We start from the raw sequence: 20,431 nt of genomic DNA, 5'->3' as shown, positions 1-20,431 counted from the left end.
AAAGGTGTTAAACATAAAATGAAGACTAATATTCAATGGGAATTGTGGAAGAAGAGAATATCAATAGTATACGCCTTGACAAAGTGAAAATAGCATAAGCAACAAAACCAGGTAAAAAGAGAAGGGAAGGGAGAAGAAAGTGTTTCTATGTAATTGATTCATCTTTTGTAGCAGCAGGCAAACTACTGTCTGAAATTAAAATAAGTAGTTAAAAAAATGTCTCAGCAGGCTGATTCTATTTATATATTTTTATATGTACATAGTTCTCTTAAAATTCATTTCTCTGGTGATTAAAAATAAAAATCTGGAATCAGCAATTCTTTGGGGCTCATTACAGGTTTTTTTTTTTTCACCTGTTAACTTCTAGTAAAATGAGAGTGAGCATCTTTCAGTGTATAATGTATATTGTATTCTTTCCATTAGAATAGTATTTTCCTTCACTTCTGTTAACTTTTAGTAAAATGATAGTGGGCACCTTTCAGTAAAATAATAACCCAACTGTTACAATAGTCTATCTATCTATCTATCTATCTATCTATCTATCTATCTATCATCATCATCATCATCATCATCATCATCTATCATTTCCCTTATCTATAATATCCTTTTCTAAGTGTTCATGGAAAAATCCCCATACTAATTTTCATTAATTACATGAAAGCAGGCTTAGGGGAGGTGGGCATAGAGATTTAAGTGATATTTTGTTTTTTTCTTTCTACTACTTAAATGACTTGAAATTTTTATAATGCACATGCATCACTTTTATAAAAACAAAAATGTAATTCTAAAATATATGAAAAATAAAGTTTATTCCTTTTTGATGAATTTAGCTTAGTAATAGAATCTTAATTTTGACCTTTTTGATAGTAACTTCAAATTGGTTGATAACTATTTGTATAATCTCTCATTTTTCATCTAAATAAAGATGAATGACAAAAATCTTAAAAATCTTAAAAAGCAGTATGCATTATTTTTCTTCTCTTATTCAAACTTTCAAAAGATGGATCTGCAATAATATTTTGCAATTAATAAAGTTGAAATCTAAATGAAAACTATGTTTGTACTCAAATTCAAATATTTTCAAAATTGTCGACTCATCATAACTAAAAGCAGCTGGTGTTCTATTTGAAATGTCTTTAAATAATCTAAGTTAATGCCTCAAAAGATCAAAAATAGAAAAAAATGTATCTTGGAAAAGATGTTAGATAAAGAGTCTAAAGATGAATTAGACCATAAGAGTGGTGTTCTATAGCAATATGATGCTTTGAAAGCACTTTAATCTCAATAACATATGTCATGGAACAAAAATAGATAAATCATGGCACATTGGTATCATCATAATGCTTCAGCTTCTGAAACCAACTTTAAAATAAACAGTAGTCATTTTGTTTTCTCCTATATTTATTATATGTATTTAATGAATACTTATAATACTTCAAAATTTCATTTTAAATCCTGATCTATAAGTGTATCTTATTTCTATTTAATTTTAAATAGTGTTATAAGGACAATTACTTTTTCATTAATAAATGAATTGACTGAAAATATTAAGATATTAGCAATATATGAATCACTGGAATCTTTTATTAAAATTATTACCAATAATTCATAAGACTTGATGTTTCTTTTCTCAACATAATAATGAAATTGGACTATGGGTTATAATCCAAAGTCTTGCTTAAATACAGATTCTTATTTATTCTTAAAGCAACCACCTGATTTTTTCAAAGGATAAGTATAATGAGATTATTGACTATAAAACAACAATTAATGGCCTTTACTAAAATTTTTCTGACATATTTTTTTCCACTAATAAACTGAAATTCAGAGTCAAAAACACATAAAAACACATTCTTTTCCACATGGTATTCCATTATGAAACTGCTGCAACGAAAATAACATTAGTTGAACAAACATAACACTATAATCAAGCATCTGCTCGCCTTCCTGCCTGGCATATACAACAGAGGTTTGTTGTACTTTCTTTAGTATTCTCAATAGATCTCTGTGTTCACAAAGGTCCAGAAATTATCTTTAGAACTTATCCTCCATATGGCACCAGAAAACCTGGCATAACAACCTTTCCGGCCCAAAGGATTACACAATTCTCTTATTTCAAAATATAAAACATTTGCCACAAACGAGCAACTATCAAGCAAATGTTAGAACCACCTAACGTTCTGTGCTGAAATCTCATCAAAATTGATTTGTTTGTCTATGCATGTTGACTTTAATAATTAAAAAATGCACAATAAAACAGCACATTCCTTCCCAATTTAAGTTGTAAATGTTAAACACAACCTGAGTTATATTTTTCATACTAAATTCTTTAATACTCAGATGTTCTTTGATGAGCAGAGGGCCAACCGCAGGAAGTCACTAAATACACAGGACCCAAATTTTTGGTTCTGATGCTGTATATCCACAAGAGAGAAACACAGTGGAGATGTCCACTTGGCAGGATAATTATTTTACATAATAGGTAATTGATCTGGTGAGTCAAGCCCACAGAAATCTCAAACAAATGATATATTTTGGCTTTCTTTGGGAAAATATTACAAATTTCATCATTTGTTTTAACTCTCCTCTGTAATCCATTAGTTTTCCTGTATAAACACAACCTATTAAGCTAACATGTAAAATATATGGAGAACATTGACAACTTACTACCTTCCTTCTATTGTAACTTCTTAAAAACTATATTCTAAAATGCATTGAATAATTTAAACAAGTAAATTTTATGTCTAAATGAGCTCATGTGCTTGTATTCTTACTTTACAAATATAACCGTTAAATATTAGAAAATATAAAGTACTGTATTAATCCATAAGTAAATCACTTAAATAAGTTAAAAGGATCCACCTTCAATATAATGAATCAGATAAATATAACATCACTTATATAAAACACCCTTTTATGCAATCGGGGGAGATTATTCAGACTCCACAGTAGCAAAAAGTAGTTTCCTTCCTTATAATGATAACATAGTGATTGACCTGTGAGTTTAATGTGAAGAAATGATAGGGTTCCCAGAATATGTGGTTCCTTAAATCTAGCCATGACACATTGCCAGATATTTTAATTAATGTGTATCAAGGCCACAAAATCAATTTCTTATCAGTCAAAAACACTCATATAGCAAATTTTATTGTCAAACCATAACCTTAAAATTAAATCTGTGTACTTAAAAAATATAGTACAGAAACTCAGTCGGGTTCTACTGATTTTTCACAAATGGCACAAGGCTTTGAATGTGATGTAGTCTACAGTGTTTGGTTAGATTCTAAACTTCCTAGAGAACATCACTAGCTCTTTTCATAGCAAATAAAAGTCAAAATTATTAATTTCCTCCTTAAAACCAGTCCAAGGTTGAATAGTTCTGACATTGTATATTCCAGCAATTCATTTGGGAACTTTTAAAAAATTATAAAGGGAATCCATGAAACTATACACTAATCTGGATTTCTTGATAATATAAGTATCTGAACTACTGTAAAATTGTGGGAAAATCATGTTAATATAGAAAATAGCATTACTCTGCAGTAAATCCCATGTAAAGGAATTTTGCAGGAATTGAACTTGTCTGACCAATGACATGCAAGACAACACAAATTTTAATGAAAACCCTTTGACTTGAGTATTAAATATCATCATCTATTACATTCATGTGTTGAAGTTCTTTGATTTTCAATTTCTTTAAACAGATTTTGTTTTATCCTAATATCCTAACTCTCCCCCTACTCAGAACTACACATATGTCTATAGTTACTTAAGGGTTGGTGCCCTTTTTCTTAATGGTAATGGACCAAAATATTTAAAGGAGTTGAAATATTTCATTAATATTGCCTTAATGTTTTAATATTCATAAAATCAAAATTTTTATGCCAGACCAATATGCTTTATTCTATAACTGTTTAACATTCCAAATGCATGATGCATTTATACACATGCTATATAATCTACATTATAGAGTGGTATTTTTCTCATACAGATGACTAACAAATTATACAAGTATATTGTAAATTTAGATCTTTGGGAACAGTTTGATGTGATGGTTGGTAAAATACAGGATATAAAATCATATCTCAAGAAGACAGGAAGAAGAAATTATCTGAGATAATACGTTTTTCTAACCATTTTTCCCTCATTCTCCTAAACAAGTAATATTTTAGCTAATTACAGCATGCCTCAATTTTTCCCAGAGCAAGGAAGTGAATATCTTTTGGGAAGAGTTAAAAAAAATTTTTAAAAATTAAAAAAAATACCTGAAAAGGCCTCAGTATAAAATTTTGTTTCTTGTTTTTTGTGTTTTTTTATTGTTTTTTTTGATGTTGTTTGTTTGATTTTGCTTCATTCATCATTTTCCAAGTTTGTTTTATAAAAGAACTTTTTTTCCTCCACCAAAATCACTTTCCAATATTCCATGTAATCTCTCTTGCAATTACACATTTTCAGAAATGATGTAGATTTCCTCCTCTGCACATTAAGTTAATGTTACTAGCAAGCACACTTTCCCAAATGTATTTAATGGTGAAACCCTTTTCCATGTGTGATAAGAGGAGTGTTCAGTGGAATGCACTCTGAGAACCGCTCCTACAAAATTTTGAGAGATCAGTTTAACCAAAAACGTCAACAATCTGCAGGGGCATTCAGGGATGAAGACAACAGAAAGACTTTCCTAATGCCAGAACTTAGGACACATGCCATGCAGGACTCCACTTTTCAAGGGGAGAAAATAGAGACGCACTCTCAGCAAGCAGAAAAGAATAAAAATAAGCAAAAGCATAGTAAACAAAAAACCTGTATGGAGAAGTTGTTGTGATAAAAGGCCTAGAAGTGAACATTAAAAACCTGTTAGAGAGCACAAGAAAGACCCTTCCCTGCCTATGCCCTGCCCCAGGAGGCTGATCCCCACAGACCACAAGCATCCCCCAGACCCCCTGGTGGAGTTCCTGGCTGGAGACTGAGGGTTGGGAAGAGAGGGAAGTTGGTGAAACCTTCCTGCAACCTCCCTACTTTAGTGTCCCCTCTGGCAGGCGCAGGGTCCCCAAGCTGGGCTCTTCACAGGGACCTATTCTCCAAGGTTCCAGCTCTCTCTGGGTTCCCTCCACCCTCTTCCTGCAGCTCTGGGAATGGGAATGGTTCCAGGTTACTGTTAGTCCCCATGCCTCACCATCACCCTTCAATTTATCCATACTTGTATACACAGACCTTCATTAAATACTCTTTATTAAAAAATAGAAAACATTTTTTGTGGATGGAGATAATATTTTCTTCATAATCTTTATATTTGGAAGTATCATAATTCTAATGAAATAATTTAAAGTTACAGAGAGTAAAACTATTTTATTTCTTCCCAATTCATTCATGTGATCATTTATTCTGTTTTAATCAAATTTAGAGCTTCATAAAAATACAAAGTTTGTTTCAATGACAGTCCTTCACTTTGTGCACATTAATTCAAAAAGATAAAACTTCATCTTAAAAAGGTACTGATCATTAAATGCAGCTTCATATCAATTGTACTTGAAAGGTCAGTTGCACTGGAAGGAGTGATAAATGTGAGACAGTCTCAATAATACATAAACTAAACTTTTTTGAAATTAGAAAAAAACGGTCAAAGTACTAATTAATTAGAAGTAAAAATATCATTTTTTTCTAAGTGCCAATAATTTCACACTTTCTAGGATTTTGTGTAAAAGGCATATTTGATACATACGATGCAGAAGGAAATAGCATAGTCAGCATGACTCATGAGAGTCTGAAGATCAGGGCCAGAGTGGCTCCAAATCAGAAGTCCATCATCGCAAAGCATCAGTACTAGCATTACAACTGGTCCTGCCTTAGGACACACCACTTCCTAATTCATGAAAATGTTCAAAAGAGCAATAATTAGGTTAATGAAAATTCAGTCGTGCATAATAGGTCTCTCAAAATAAGGTAGGAAAATGATTAGAGAAAACCCATGTGAAATAGGATGCTAACTGGTCATGCAAATTTCCCATCTGGCTATCATGGATACTCTTTACTGCAAAATATTTGGAATGGGATCATACTTAAGGTAATTTTGCTATATTAGCCTTTAACAATGGACACGATTTAACCAAATCTGAGTACTGATACACCCAAGCAGAAATATCATCCACAATGTCTTAATAAATTAAACATAGGCAAGGTACAATAAGAATGGGGCACCCGCAGATAAGAACAACCATTCAACAACAGTCCAAAATATTTTAAAAATTGGACCCAAGAAATTTTGGTAGGTTCTAAGGGTATAATGGAATAAGAACTTAGTCACTGTACTCAAACAATGATCATTGATAGGATTCCCCAGGGATGGCTGAAAAGCAGGGAGACCTTATCAAAACTTACTCCAATATTATATATAAAAGCAAAATTAAAGGGAATTATGAGGAACATTAAAAAATAAACAAGTTTTTTTTTTTCTTCACAGATAGACTAAGAAAGTCCTTGCAAAGAAAGTGGCATGTGAACTGGGTCTTTGACAATGAGTCTTGGATTATATTTACAACACTGAAAGTGCCAATTTCTCCCCTGAACACACACACACACAAACACACACACACACACAAACTGATTATCTTGTCTCATTTATTGAGCATAGCACAAAGTATTTTGCTGCTTGAAATTATATGTAATTCAGAATGGTGAAATTTGGCTATTTGTTTCTAGCTAAGAGGACTGCTCCTCTGATCAATTTCACTCTCACCATTACTGGCTCCTCATGCACTCACAAACAAATAATCATTGAAGTCCTTTTGCAACATGAGGAGAAGTTACATCTTGCAGCATTTTGTTCCACATGATAGTTAAATGGTAATGATAAAGCCGCACAAATCACAATCCTCCTCCAAAATGGATACGCATGGCATCTTATTTAAAGGAGTTATTCTCAAACACATATTGCAGTGACTAAAGCTCTACAATAGGAGAACATGTATAAGAAAATCAAGGTGTTATAGCCCTGTGTTTTGTTTTGTGTTTTTTTTTTTAAACACAGAGCCCAGCTCTCCTAAACTGAGAACTCTAACATGTGTTTTGTTTTTTTAATATATTTTATTGATTTCTGAGAGGAAAGGAGAGGGAGAGAGAGATAAAAACATCAACGATGAGAGAGAATCATTGTTTGGCTGCCTCGTGCATGCCCCCTACTGGGGATCGAGCCCACAACCCAGGCAGGCATGTGCCCTTGACTGGAATCAAACCTGGGACCCTTCAGTCCACAGGTTGATACTCTATCCAATGAGCCAAACCAGCTAGGGTTTCTCTGGTTTGTTTTTAATGATCCAAGAGACTCTGATATAGTGCTTCTCTTGCTGATCAGATTATATTTAATACTGTACTTTTCAGCACTGTAATTCAGGAGGGTTCATTGAAGATTGGTCCAGAAATTCTTTCCAAAGGAGAAAGCCACTAGCGAAAACATGGGAAATAAGTTTCATTTATGTGTCAGCCTCTGCTGATTTGTAATATTTGTCTGGAGAAGAGTGTTGAGGTCAGATCCTGGCTCAGCAGGAAAGACTATCATGATGGGTCATGAGTCTTAAGTAGGGAAGAGGGAAGCAGAAGGACTAAACGAAAACATTGTCTGCATTGGTAATGCCAGCTCCAGAGACCAAAGTTAAAAAGAACAATGTACAGTGGAAAGTGCGCTGAGTTTAGAGGCAAGAGATTGAAATCTGTATATCTTTCTAGACCATGTTTCAAATTGAGCCCCAAATCCAGTTATCCTGAAAAATAGATGAACTGGAAATTGACTATTATCTCACAGTAACAGAATCAAAGATTTTAAAGCTAAGTGAGACATTAATAATGATCCTAGTCTCATCAGCTCATTTTACAGAGAAACTGAGTCTTGGATGTTCTTTGTGATTTACCATGAGAATCCCAGTTGAATAGAGCTAGAATATAGATAAGACTAGAGGCCTGGTGCATGAAATTCATGCAGGCATAGGGTCCCTAGGCCTGGCCAGTGACCAGGGCCAGTTGGGGCCTTCCTTCCCCCAGCAGCAGGAACAATCAAAGTATTAGCAAGTGAGAGGCTCTCTCTATGGAGCATGCCAGCTCCTTTCACCATCCCTTCTCCAGGTGTATTTTTCTTACCTCTCTCTTTCTCCTAAGCTACAAGGGCCCTTCTTTTGCCTAACTTGTTTTCTGAGTTCATTTCTTCTTTGGCTGGCTCACTTCTCCTACCTATGTGATTTCCTAAATAAACTTTCTCTCATAGTTTGAGAAAAAAATGTATTAGCTAGTGACTTCACAAAATCAATTGGGGGAAACGGCTAGCATAGGGAGGAGACAATATTATAACAACAGAAGTTATAAGTGAGTCAATAACAAAGTTCTGGTATAATCAAATGGGGCAGAGTTTCTTCAGAAACAATATGCTATTCCTGGTTACCATATATAGATTCCATCCCATAGTAATGACATTGCAATGTGATAAAAGATATGCAAATGATGTAATTAAGGTCAGAAAACACATGGCTACCTTGCTTCACCTTTGAGATAAAGGTGGGGAGGAATTTGGAAGAGGTTGATCCAGGTTAAAAAAAATCACAAGTGGGTGAAATTAGATTTTTATAGATTATCGTAAAAAGGAGTATTGATTCTCCTTGATGAACTCAAGAATATTAGGTGATGGGGAAGGTCAATTGGAAAAAAAAAAGAAGACATATGTACTACTATTTGTAATATTTTAAACAACTTAAGAAAAAAGGATATTAGGTGAATGTGTCCTGGTGTACCTTCCATTGATGTGTAAGAAAAAAATAAAAAATGGTTCCTTGTCATTTCCCTGTTTATGCGTGATTACCCTTGTAAGAGAAGAAACCCAGGAATGGAGACTTTAGCCTCAATCTTCTGGCCATTTTTAAGCATTGATTTGTTCACTGACAATTTTATCAGCTTATTGTCTTGATGCCTCTTGCTACAAAGGCAGAGGTAGGTTAGAGAAAGGAGGTACCAGGAACTGAGCAACCTGGAGTTTTTAGGATTTGTCAAAGAAGGAAGTATTTATGTGGTGTGATAGCTCTTTGTACATGGAAGTCAATTCTATTTTTTGTTTAGTTGCAAAATTTTCCAGAGTCTCTGTGAGGTTATAAATTGGACTTTTCCCCTCAATCTCTTTTCTCCTCCTAGAGTTACATTTTCCAGGCCATTGTTTTATTTATTCATCTGTGTGCTTTGTATTGTTGGCTTTCTTCCAATGACTAGTTATCCTTAAATGACTCATATGTTTATAATTAAATAACAATGTTGATTATTACAGGTATTTGGCCCAGGTTTTGCCTGCCAGCCTACTACAACCTCTTTAATGCATGAGACTTCAGTTTCCTGTACACATGGGTGGCACGCAGCAATTTTCAGATATGATTCCAATCGCATACATGGAGGGAGTATGCAAAAAAGTGGCATTAATTTTTACACTCAAGAATTCCCTCCAGGCAGATGACAACATTGCCTTTGGGAGTATTTTCTTGGCTTTAACTTGGAGCAAACGTTAGTGGGGAATAGGGAGAACGATCTGTGTGGCCTTTGGAAAATAGTGTCTCAACCAGTCACCTAGATTTCCACACCCTTTCTGGGAAGGAGATAGGATACCATCACCACAAGGAAAAGTCATCACTTTCACTGTAGCTTTCTCTGCATGCCCTGAACTGACCCGGTTTAGTGGCTGTGGATTCTGCTTTGAAAAGTTCACTCAATTTATAGACTCCTCATGGACCCACCCTGATTTCACTCATTTCTTTGTTCAGTACACAGGGCATGAAGGCAGTAGAGGAATAGGAGTTAAAATATTGTAACCAATCAAGATACTGAAACATGTAAATAGTTTTAACTTTCCTAGTACACTTATTCCAATAGTATCATAAATATGAACAATATATTTTTTTGTTTTTTATCAGTTGTTTTGATATCATGTAGTGGGGGAAAAAAGAGAGTCAAAGTGGGAGGAGCAGAACCAAAATAATTCATTTTTATCTCAATGAGATTCAATTTCCTTATTTATAGATGTATCTCAGATTGTACTTTGAGGATCATATGTGGCACTGTTTGCAAGTGATTTCTCTGGGAAAATTACTTAATTTATAAGTTGAGGGTAATAACAGCCCTATTTCAGAGACCTGTTATAAGGATTAACATGAGGAACTGTATTAACATACGGACACATATGTTTTGTATGTTTTGCCTTCACTCTGATGACTCTTGGTTTACCCATTTTTCTGAGCATCCTCTTTATTACTAAAGAGCCAGCTGTTATTGAAGCAATCACATGTCCACAGCACTGTTGTTTTAGCCCAGGCAGAATCATTTCAGTGTACTATTTTAATTAATATTTCTCCTACATTCTGAACCCATAGTCTATTTCTTCTTCATGACTTTTAGATTGCTATTGTGCCATTATTTTCTCTACTTTTACCAGTGTCATACAGCTTTTTTAGTTTATTACATTCTTCCAGTTCAATTTTTCAAGCATATATATGGTCATCTACTTATATAAAAACCCTGGGTGTAACATCACGGCCAGAACCGCGAACAACCAAAAGGAAGTCATTCCTGCAGGGGTCATCTTGGAAATGGCTGTGCCCTCCCCCAGCTGTTTCCTGAAGGGCAAGGTTTCAGGCAGGAACTCACACTCGGAGTGGGGTGTGGAAGTGAAATGATTTGTAATGGATCTTTTATTGAAGCTACCTTTGGAAATACTACATCTATAGATAATATTAAAAATATATCCAAATGTGCAATTCTTTGTCCAAAAGATGAGCATGTTCAAAAATTAAATGAATAAATTTTGGATATACTCAATGGAGATTTTCACACATATTTGAGTGATGATTCCATTGACTCCACAGATGATGCTGAAAAGGAAAATTTTCCCATCAAATTTCTTAATAGTATTACTCCTTCGGAAATGCCGTGTTATAAATTAAAATTGAAAGTGGGTGCAATCATCATGCTATTGAGAAATATCAATAGTAAATGGGGTCTTTGTAATGGTATCAGATTTATTATCAAAAGATTATGACCTAACATTATCGAAGCTGAAGTATTAACAGGATCTGCAGAGGGAGAGATTGTTCTGATTCCAAGAATTAATTTGTCCCCATCTGACACTGGCTTGCCATTTAAATTGATTGGATGACCGTTTCCCGTGATGCCAGCATTTGTGATGACTATTAATAAATCACAAGGACAAACTCTAGACAGAGTAGGCATATTCCTACCTGAACCCATTTTCGCACATGGTCAGTTATATGTTGCTTTCTCTCGAGTGTCAAGAGCATGTGATGTTACAGTTAAAGTTCTAAATACTTCATCACAAGGGAAATTAGTCAAGCACTCTGAAAGTGTTTTCACTCTTAATGTGGTATACAGGGAGATATTAGAATAAGTTTAATCACTTTATCAGTCATTGTTTGCATCACTGTTGTTTTTATTGTTTATTGTTGTTTTTGTTGTTTTCATATCATGTTTTTGTTGTTTTTATATCATGCCTCTGTTTTGTTACTGTTTATTTATTAATAAATTTTATTGATATTATTTTCATATACATTTTACTAATTTCCTTTCATCTCTCACACTTCTATTATAGATAAAGGGCAAATAGCAATATTAAAATATCTCCTCTAATTCCCTTTTTTAAAAATATATATTTTATTGATTTTTTACAGAGAGGAAGGGAGAGGGAGAGTTAGAAACACCGATGAGAGAGAAACGTTGATCAGCTGCCTCCTGCACACTCCCCACTGGGGATGTGCCCGCAACCAAGGTACATGCCCTTGACCGGAATTGAACCTGGGACCCTTGAGTCCGCAGGCCGATGCTCTATCCACTGAGCCAAACTGGTTAGGGCAATTAATTCCCTTTTAATGTGCATGAATTTTGTGCACCGGACTACTAGTCAGATAATAATGAAAAACTGTTTTTAATGTAGAGCATGTCTCCCTGGGTGTAGGCACCGAGAGTTCATTATTTTCTGTGAAATACTTGTGATGTTGCTTATAATAGGCATGTCCCAAGCCATGAAAAGATTTCTATACATACATAAATGGTGGCAATGACATCTTTCTTGATCCTTCCTGTGCTAACCTGGGACTTTTTCCCCCAACCCCATTCAGATTCCATGAAATGTCCAAGAATGTAGCCCCACTTAATAAGTTTATATGAGAATAGGGAGACTGTCTCTTCCACCCAAACGTGTGCTGTACAGCACCCCCTTGTACCAGCTTCTCACTTCTCCAGCAGTTTATTCCAACTCCAGCAATTCATATTTTAGATATACATAAACATTCTTTCAAGCCTTCCAACTGATTGCCTGGGATGGGTAGGAGAGATCCATTTCAAAAGTCTTTAAATATACCCCACAATTTTTACACAAACTTCTTCACCTTGTGTCTTATCTTCACCCAGCACCATAAAGAAAAGTGTGTAAATAAATTCCCACCCATACCTCTATAAGTTGTTGAAATAATACATAAATTCCTATTAAAATGATGCTCTTTTATCAATTTGGTTTAAAAACTTGTACTACACAATTATGCCCAGTGACTAGTAACATTTTGATATTTTTGGTAATCTAGAAAAGGTTGAGTCCCCAGTATTTGAGTCTTAGCTTTATCACTTTAGCCTCAAACACTACAGAACTCACTTAAGATTTCAGAGTCCTGCTTCTCTCATAGGCAAAAGACTGTAACACGGAGCTTAACAGAACCAGTTATACCCAGTCATAAGGGTATTTGTGAGTAAAAGATAGCATCTATACTTTTTATTTCGAAAGTTTATATAAAAATTAGAGGTATATTGGTACACGTGACATAAAAGATAATGCACTGTACAAATATAAAGTACTATTGTTTTGATAGGTTGGATAAAATAGCCTTTTGTGGATTGACTGACCCTTGCTAATTTATTTTTACTCTACCAACAGGATCATCTTAATACACAACAATTGGTCATGAGACTTAGCTACTTATTACCTACCAATGACTCTTCTTTGTTAACAGAAGTTCATACCCTTGATATCTTGACAATTCCCACTGATCGCTCAATTAATATACCCTGTGATACATATCCAGCACAAAATACTTGGAGCACCTTATGGTTCTCAACCTGTGGGTCGTGACCATCGGAAAACACATATAGCATATCAGATATTTACATTACGATTCATAACAGTAGCAAAATTACAGTTATGAAGTAGCAACGAAAATAATTTTATGGTTGAGGGTCACCACAACATGAGGAACTGTATTAAAGGGTCACGGCATTAGGAAGGTTGAGAACCCCTGTCAGACATCTTCTGAAACAAAACTCCTGTTCTGTGATTTCTTATTTACCTAATACCAGTCTTAAAGAAAGACAGGAAACACAGGAAACATAGAGATGAAAGAAGCCAACAATAGTTGATAATATTTTCAGTTTAATTAAATTCTAAAAGCACATTAAATATACTTACTAAAAATAAAAAAAAATCTGACAGTGAATTAATAAAAAGTGAAAAAGATAAAAAAAGTTTGAATAGTTTTAAGAGGCTGTCATAAACCTCAGTTAGTAATATTAAAACAAGTGAATATATACCTTTCTTTAAATAAGAATGGGATTTAAGCTAAAAAAAAGAGAATTTAAGTTTAAACAAAGGGGGGTGATTTAAGTTAAAAAGAACTTGAAAAGAAAAACTATTCCTATTATGAATTGTGTTTTGTGCAAGAAGAAATTGCAGGCTAAGGTCTTGAAATATTTTTTTCCAGTGGCAAATATTTTCTGCCCATCAGCTGGCTATTAACTTAGGCAGCAAGGAAACGATGTTTTTAAAGAAATCATCAAATACATAACAGCTGGTTGACTGCTGATGCTTCAAATTGTGAAAAATTATTGATGTTAATGATAGTAATCACAATAGATGAAAAATATCTAATTAACAAAAAGACAACACTACTTATGAAGTGCCTTGGTTCAACTTGTAATGATTAGCAGAAAAGCACACTAATATGTTGGATGCAGTATTTTGAAGATCACTCAACTATCAACTTTCCATAATGCCATTCAATTAAATATACAATAAAAATCCAAGATTGTTTATGGAAAGAATTTTGTGATGCTTGTAGATGAGTATATTACAAGGAGAAAGGCCTGATCTAATGCAACATTAAGCTACTGTAGCTTTGTTCTACATTTGTTAAACTTTACACTAATTATAATAATGAGGTTTGGTCTTGCAATATACTGCATATTTAATCTTTTTAAGGAGCTTATCAAATTGATTTACAAGATAAAACTTGTTTATGCTATAAGCAAACACATGCATATTAACAGTGTGCAATATCCTGGCTTAATTGAAAAAGTCCATTTTATCTTAAATACAAATAGTATAAAACCACATGGTTCTAATTTGAACTTAACATTTATATTTTAAAACTTATTTATATGGTTTGAAACTTTTTTTCTCTTTCTTCTACATAGAATGTTGTTCTATTGACTCAGTCAAAACTAGATTCTACTAAAAATGAATAAAGTGAATTAAGAAAGATTAAGTGACTCTTGAAGAAAGAGAAGGGATGGTGGTGGTGGTAGTGAAGATCACAGACAAGAAATCACTTAAATTTGATTATCAGCTGGTATTATGCTTATCAAGTCAATGGCTAAATTGCATTCTAGAGGGACCCTTCCTAGTATTCTTGCTCTGGGCTCTAGTCTAAAATTTTTAAGATGAGTTCTACTTTTCCACAATGAATGCATTTTCAAAATTCTTCTCTCTCCCTCACTTCCTCTTTTTCTCTCTCCATCACCCAGGGTAGCTGCGGAAAACCTGAACTCTCTTATTATTATCCTCAAATTTAGGTAATCGAGAACTAAATGGAGTATCTGAGCACCACATTTAGCAATAGAGCCTGGAAGTCATGAACTCCGTCCTTTGTGACTCTGCTCTTCGCAACTTAGTTTTCCAGCTTAAGTTCAAGGGGAGTCTTTAATATTCATTTTTAAAAGACATAATGGAATTATCAAAAATATATAATCAAGTATAAATGTTGACATGGGAAATTCAAACTTATTGTTTAGTTAATTACGCTTTAATTTCTGGACAGGGGAAAAGCAGTCACATCAAAATTTAACCTTACAATAAAATCCAAAAGAGTTAATAATGATTGTTTACCTTCACAAATTGTGACGCCATTTCCTGAAAATCCGATGTTGCAATAACAGGCTTCAACTCCATTCCGTATTTCACATTTTGCATTTGGAAGACAAGTCCTGGTGCAATTTTGAGTATAAGAACAATTCAACACAGTGGAAAAACCCACTAAAGAAAACAGAAAAATAAAAACCTTTTCAGAAAGAAAAAGAAAAGTTTCCTCCCATTGCTGAGTTAGAATAAAAATAATACAAATAAGTCTTCTTTCGCTCTCTTTAGATGATAAGGATTTCCCAAGGGAATATTTAGCTAAAAACAGCAGAGGAGCAAGTAAGTAAAAAAGATGAAGGCATTTTTTCGATCTCAGTGTTTACCGAGGAAATCTCAACAAAGCTAAAATTCAACAACCAGCTTTATAAAGAATACAGTGTTCCTAGGTCATTGGGCCATAGTATCACCTTCACCCAGGTGAGAGCCTTTTAAAGGTAACTGCTGATTGCAAAGCTCTCCCCTCTCCCACCAGCCCCCCCCTCTGGGAATGATTCTGTGCTGAAATCACAGTAAATTGAGTATATTTAAATTCAAATTTGTGTTCTTTAAAGATGAAGAGCAACACATAACATCCAGAAGGACAAATGCAATTGCTTTTTTTTCTATGTTCTAATGATCTTTTTAAATCTTTTTAAATTTAAATTTTCTGTGTTCTAATGATCTGCCTTTCTATTAAAAACATTCTTTTACATTTTTTTCCCAGTAGAGAAAATTAAAATAAAACCACATACTGGTTAAAGATTGGTCTTCTGGAAAAGCAACCCCACACACACCTGATCAACAAAATTCAGCAGCAAGACATTTCAGAGTGATTGAAAACGAAGTTGGAAATGGTGGGTTTTTAGGGGAAAATACGGAAGACCATAGGACCTTCCTTTTTTATTATTGTCTATGGTCTTCTCAAGACAAGCCTGCTTGAGAAGGGACAGTTATGAACCATTCCCATTTCCTGAATATTTACAGTCACCTCAGATAAACTATCCTGACTAGTAACAAGAGATACTTACACACGTGCTTCTAAACCCCAGTCTCCTATAGGGCTGTATATACTGTCTAAACCACAATTAATTCGCCTTCAAGGATGTGATAGATTTTCTTTCTGTACAGCATCATCAAAATGGCATTTTAAATGAACCCAACGTCTGGGCTCAAAGTCCCCTTGGAACGCCAGGAAACTCCCTCAAGTGTTAATAGTTTGGATTTCCCCAAATTTCGGGGCGGGCGAAGGCTCAGAAGAAAGGTCAAAGTCTAAGACTTTGAAGATTTGGGGGATTTTGTCAGCAGGGAAAAAAACAAAACAAAACAATGACAGTCCCTGGGCCCCTAATATCGCACTCCAGAGTTGAAAGGCCAAAGAGAAAAACATCCTGAGAAGCTGCGCCCCTGCTCCTTGGAGACCTGGCCCGTGCACTTGGCAAGTGCGCTCCACCTTGGAAAACTCCGGTTACCAACAAGCCACGGGCCCCCCAGCAGCTCAGGGACGGGGTGCTGGGCACTCACCTAGGAGCGGGAGGAGTTTCATTGGCGGCGGCCGTGGTGGTGGCGGCGGCAGCACGACTGGGTGTTGGACGGTGTCCCCGGGACGGTGGCGGCTGGGCGGGCGCGGCAGGGTCCCGGCTCCGTCCCCAGTGACGCGCCGGCTTCCTCCGGACACTTTCCGGCCTCTGTGTGTGAGTGTGTGTGTGTCAAGCCCCGAGCCTGCGGGCCACGTCCGGCCCCGGCCCCTGCCCCCACGCCACCGTAACTTCATTGCCTGGCTCTTGGCGACCATGCCAGCGCCCTTGCAGACCCTCTTTGGGGTCATTCTGTCCCCAAGTGTAGCGGCCACAGCGCCCACCCGACCCAACGTCTGCCTGTCCTCCACAGAGACCCAGGCAGCATCCCGCCAGAGGCAGCGTCCAGAGCTGGACAGGTATAGGGGTCCCTCCTACAGCCTACATTTCAGGATGTGGCATGCTTTTACCCACTGATAAGGTTCCATAAAAAACCATGGGCCAAAAAAGTAGTCAGGACCCCTGACTCCAAATATTGGAGCATTCATTGCCAGTATTCAGCCCTCACTTTGTTGCAGCTCAGAGTGTAAAATAAGGGATATTCTCTAGCATGCCAGAGGTGACGATTGTGCCTGAAAACGACTGAGTAAAAACAAGCAATCAAAAAAGCGAAGTTTCAAGAATTAAATGGCATTGAAATGACAAAAGGATGGTTTCTATTTTCAATTAAAAGTTACGCATACCCTCACCCCCACACCCATAAGATCTGGTACAACATAGACAGTCTTCCTTTTGCATGCTATGATATATTATAGAAACTGATGATTCAGGTTGAAACATGGAAAGAAGTCTAGCTTAAAAATGAAAAACAACTGGCAGGTATGGCCAGGCTATAATGACGGAGAGCAGTGGTTCCCTCAGGTAGGGTAGAAAGTGGGGACTGACTGCAGAGAGGCACAAAGGAAAATTTGGGGGTGGTGAAAATATTCTACATCTTGAATGGAATGGAGGTTACAGGAATGCATGCATTTATCAGAATTCACTGAACTCTACTCTTAAACTTGGTGCATTTATTGTAAGTAGATTATACCTCAATAAAGTTTATTTAAATAAAAGAAATGATTGATGTTTGTACTATCAATATAAGTCATTTTATCTTTAAAGAATTCGGCACAGCTTTGTCATCTACTGAGAATCTACGTTGTATAGGGAATACCCTGGGAAAGATGAACAAGAATGACCCTTGGACTCCACTAAGGTAATGAAACTACTAAAGCAACAACCCTGGACAGTTTGACTCAGTGGATAGAATGTCAGCCTGTGGACTGATAGGTCCCAGGTACGATTCCAGTCAAGGGCATATGCTGAGTTGCTAGATCCCCAGGAGGCAGCCAATCTGTGGTTCTCTCTCATCATTAATGCTCCTATCTCTCTCTCCCTCTGCCTTCCTCTCTGAAATCAATAAAAATATATTTTAAAAAAAAAACAACTAAGGCAGCATCTAAAACTAGTCACAATGACACAAGTTACAATGAGATAAATACTTATGTATAGATATATTTTCCTGACCATCCACTGTATTTTTTTAGCTTAATTTAATACCTGCAAAAAGCACCTGAGACCGTAACCACAACAGATGAGGGAAATGAGGAACAGATGTGTGCTGTGACTTGCCCAGGGTCACACAGTTAACCTAAAGGACTGGCTTTAATTCAAATTCAGGCTATTTTGCCCCTGAATCTGTGCTCTCAGTCACCATCCTGTGTTCCTTCCATAGTACACCCTCAGGAGGGTACTGCAAAAATGAGAAGTTACCAGTTATCTATTCAGAGGGTCTGAAAGGTGATTTAAATGCTCTAAATGCCAATAAATAAATAAATAATAATGAGAGAGAGAGAGAGAGAGAGAGAGAGAGAGAGAGAGAGAGAGAGAGAGAAGGGTTTGGATTTTATTCTGTTGATAATTTGTATAATTTGTTTCCTTTTGGTAATTTCCTTTTTTTTTTTTTTTAAATTGACTGATTCAGTGAAAAATTTCTGGCAACAATCTGAATGAGGGATGTTAAGGAGACATCAAAGGCAGGAGAGCCAGAATAATCTAGGAAATAGACTCAAAATGTCTGTACAAGGGTAGGAGTATTTGGGTGGGGAGAGAGGGACAGATTCCAGAAGGACTTAGATAAAGACACACTGATCTCAGGTTGCCTTGCTAAGGTTTAGGGGTATGGTTTAGATCAGCCGTGGGCAAACTACGGCCCGCGGGCCGGATCCGGCCTGTTTGAAATGAATAAAACTAAAAAAAAAAAAGACCGTACCCTTTTATGTAATGATGTTTACTTTGAATTTATATTAGTTCACACAAACACTCCATCCATGCTTTTGTTCCGGCCCTCCGGTCCAGTTTAAGAACCCATTGTGGCCCTCGAGTCAAAAAGTTTGCCCACCCCTGGTTTAGATGTATCCCTGGTTACACAAGCAGAAGAGAGTTGGAACCATTCACAAAAATAGGAAAGATAGAATGAGGAGTAGCTTTGAAGGGAAAAAAAGCACATTAATGAACCCAGTTTGATAATATAAAGTTCAAGGTATTCTAATGACCTGACTCCATTTATATGAAGTTAATTTTTCCAAAGTCATTGAATATATCATTATTCAAAAGGTACACATATAGAAATATATTATTATCTGACACAATTTATATGCTGAAACACAGTATCTATATTTTAAATCATTACCTTAAAATAGTTCACAAGTCAGCCACATCGACTTACTTTTTATTTTTATCCTAAAGATAAAAATAAAGAGTAGCCAATTAAAAATATCATTCTCTATAATTGCTTAAAAATTATCAGGGTTAAAATTCAATTTTAAAAAAAGATATTTTCCAAACTTCTCTTTTGCATGTGTATAAGTAGAAAATAAAAATTTATTCATATATTTTTATCAAGAAAATACAAAATAGCCCACAGGCAAGCATAAAGTATTTAGTGATGCTTATAGTTTTAAGATTGTTCTTTGTAAAAATTAAAATGAATTAAAAACATATTACTTAAATAATACTATTTTTAAGGAATAGATATAAGAAAATAACCTCATAATTCTGGGTCCATTGTGTTTAAATTATTGAAAAAGGAAGATTTAAAATTTTCAATCCATTCAAATATTTCAATTATAAGTGAGATAAAAGCATATCTTTGAAAAGCATTCTCAAAGACTATATAGCTATAAGTTTAAATCTTATCAATAAACTTCCCTTGGGTACCATTGAGACATATCTAACTTTTGACGATATAACAATTACTTGGAGCTTGATTTTTGCCCAAGTATAACACATGGAAGTGAAGTCATTTTAAGCTGCCTACCCAATTGTGGTTTTAATACACTATTATGAACACTCACCCTGCAATGTGAGATCTTATCAAACCTATGATTATTAGTTCTATCTTGGGTCTGTCTATAAGATGCCAAATTAGATAGCATTTTCTTGAAAGATTCTTGGTCAGGTTGAAGTTTGCTATGGTAAGTAGTTATTGTGAAGACTTAGGTTTACTGTAGTTTTTATTTTGAATATATTCTTTAACCTCTTTGGGAACCATTTCACATATTGTAACAAGAAAATAGCAATGGCTGCTGTGCTATATCTTAGTGGGTTGCTAAGTTTATTAATATACATGTCAGATCTTTTGGGTATTCCACATCTTTAATATTTAACACATCTAAGTATAGGAAAC

General features: G+C 35.4%; 1 protein-coding gene across 1 annotated transcript in view; it reads right to left on the bottom strand.

The window, feature by feature from the left end:
• The window catches only part of ADGRL4 (adhesion G protein-coupled receptor L4), a gene marked incomplete at its 5' end in the record, with an annotated part of 101,004 nt that extends 84,025 nt beyond the window's left edge, over window positions 1–16,979 (bottom strand). Inside the window, 2 exons of the mRNA XM_081086057.1 lie at window positions 15,179–15,325; window positions 16,709–16,979. Coding sequence (XP_080942183.1) covers window positions 15,179–15,325; window positions 16,709–16,979 — 418 coding nt within the window. The remainder of the gene's footprint in view (window positions 1–15,178; window positions 15,326–16,708) is intronic.
• Window positions 16,980–20,431: the final 3,452 nt, after the last annotated feature.

Source organism: Myotis nattereri, assembly GCF_964212035.1.
Source record: "Myotis nattereri genome assembly, chromosome: 3".
Classification (NCBI taxonomy): Eukaryota; Metazoa; Chordata; class Mammalia; order Chiroptera; family Vespertilionidae; genus Myotis; species Myotis nattereri.
The sequence above is the reverse complement of the archived record's forward strand: the minus strand, read 5'-3'. Positions and strand labels throughout refer to the sequence as shown.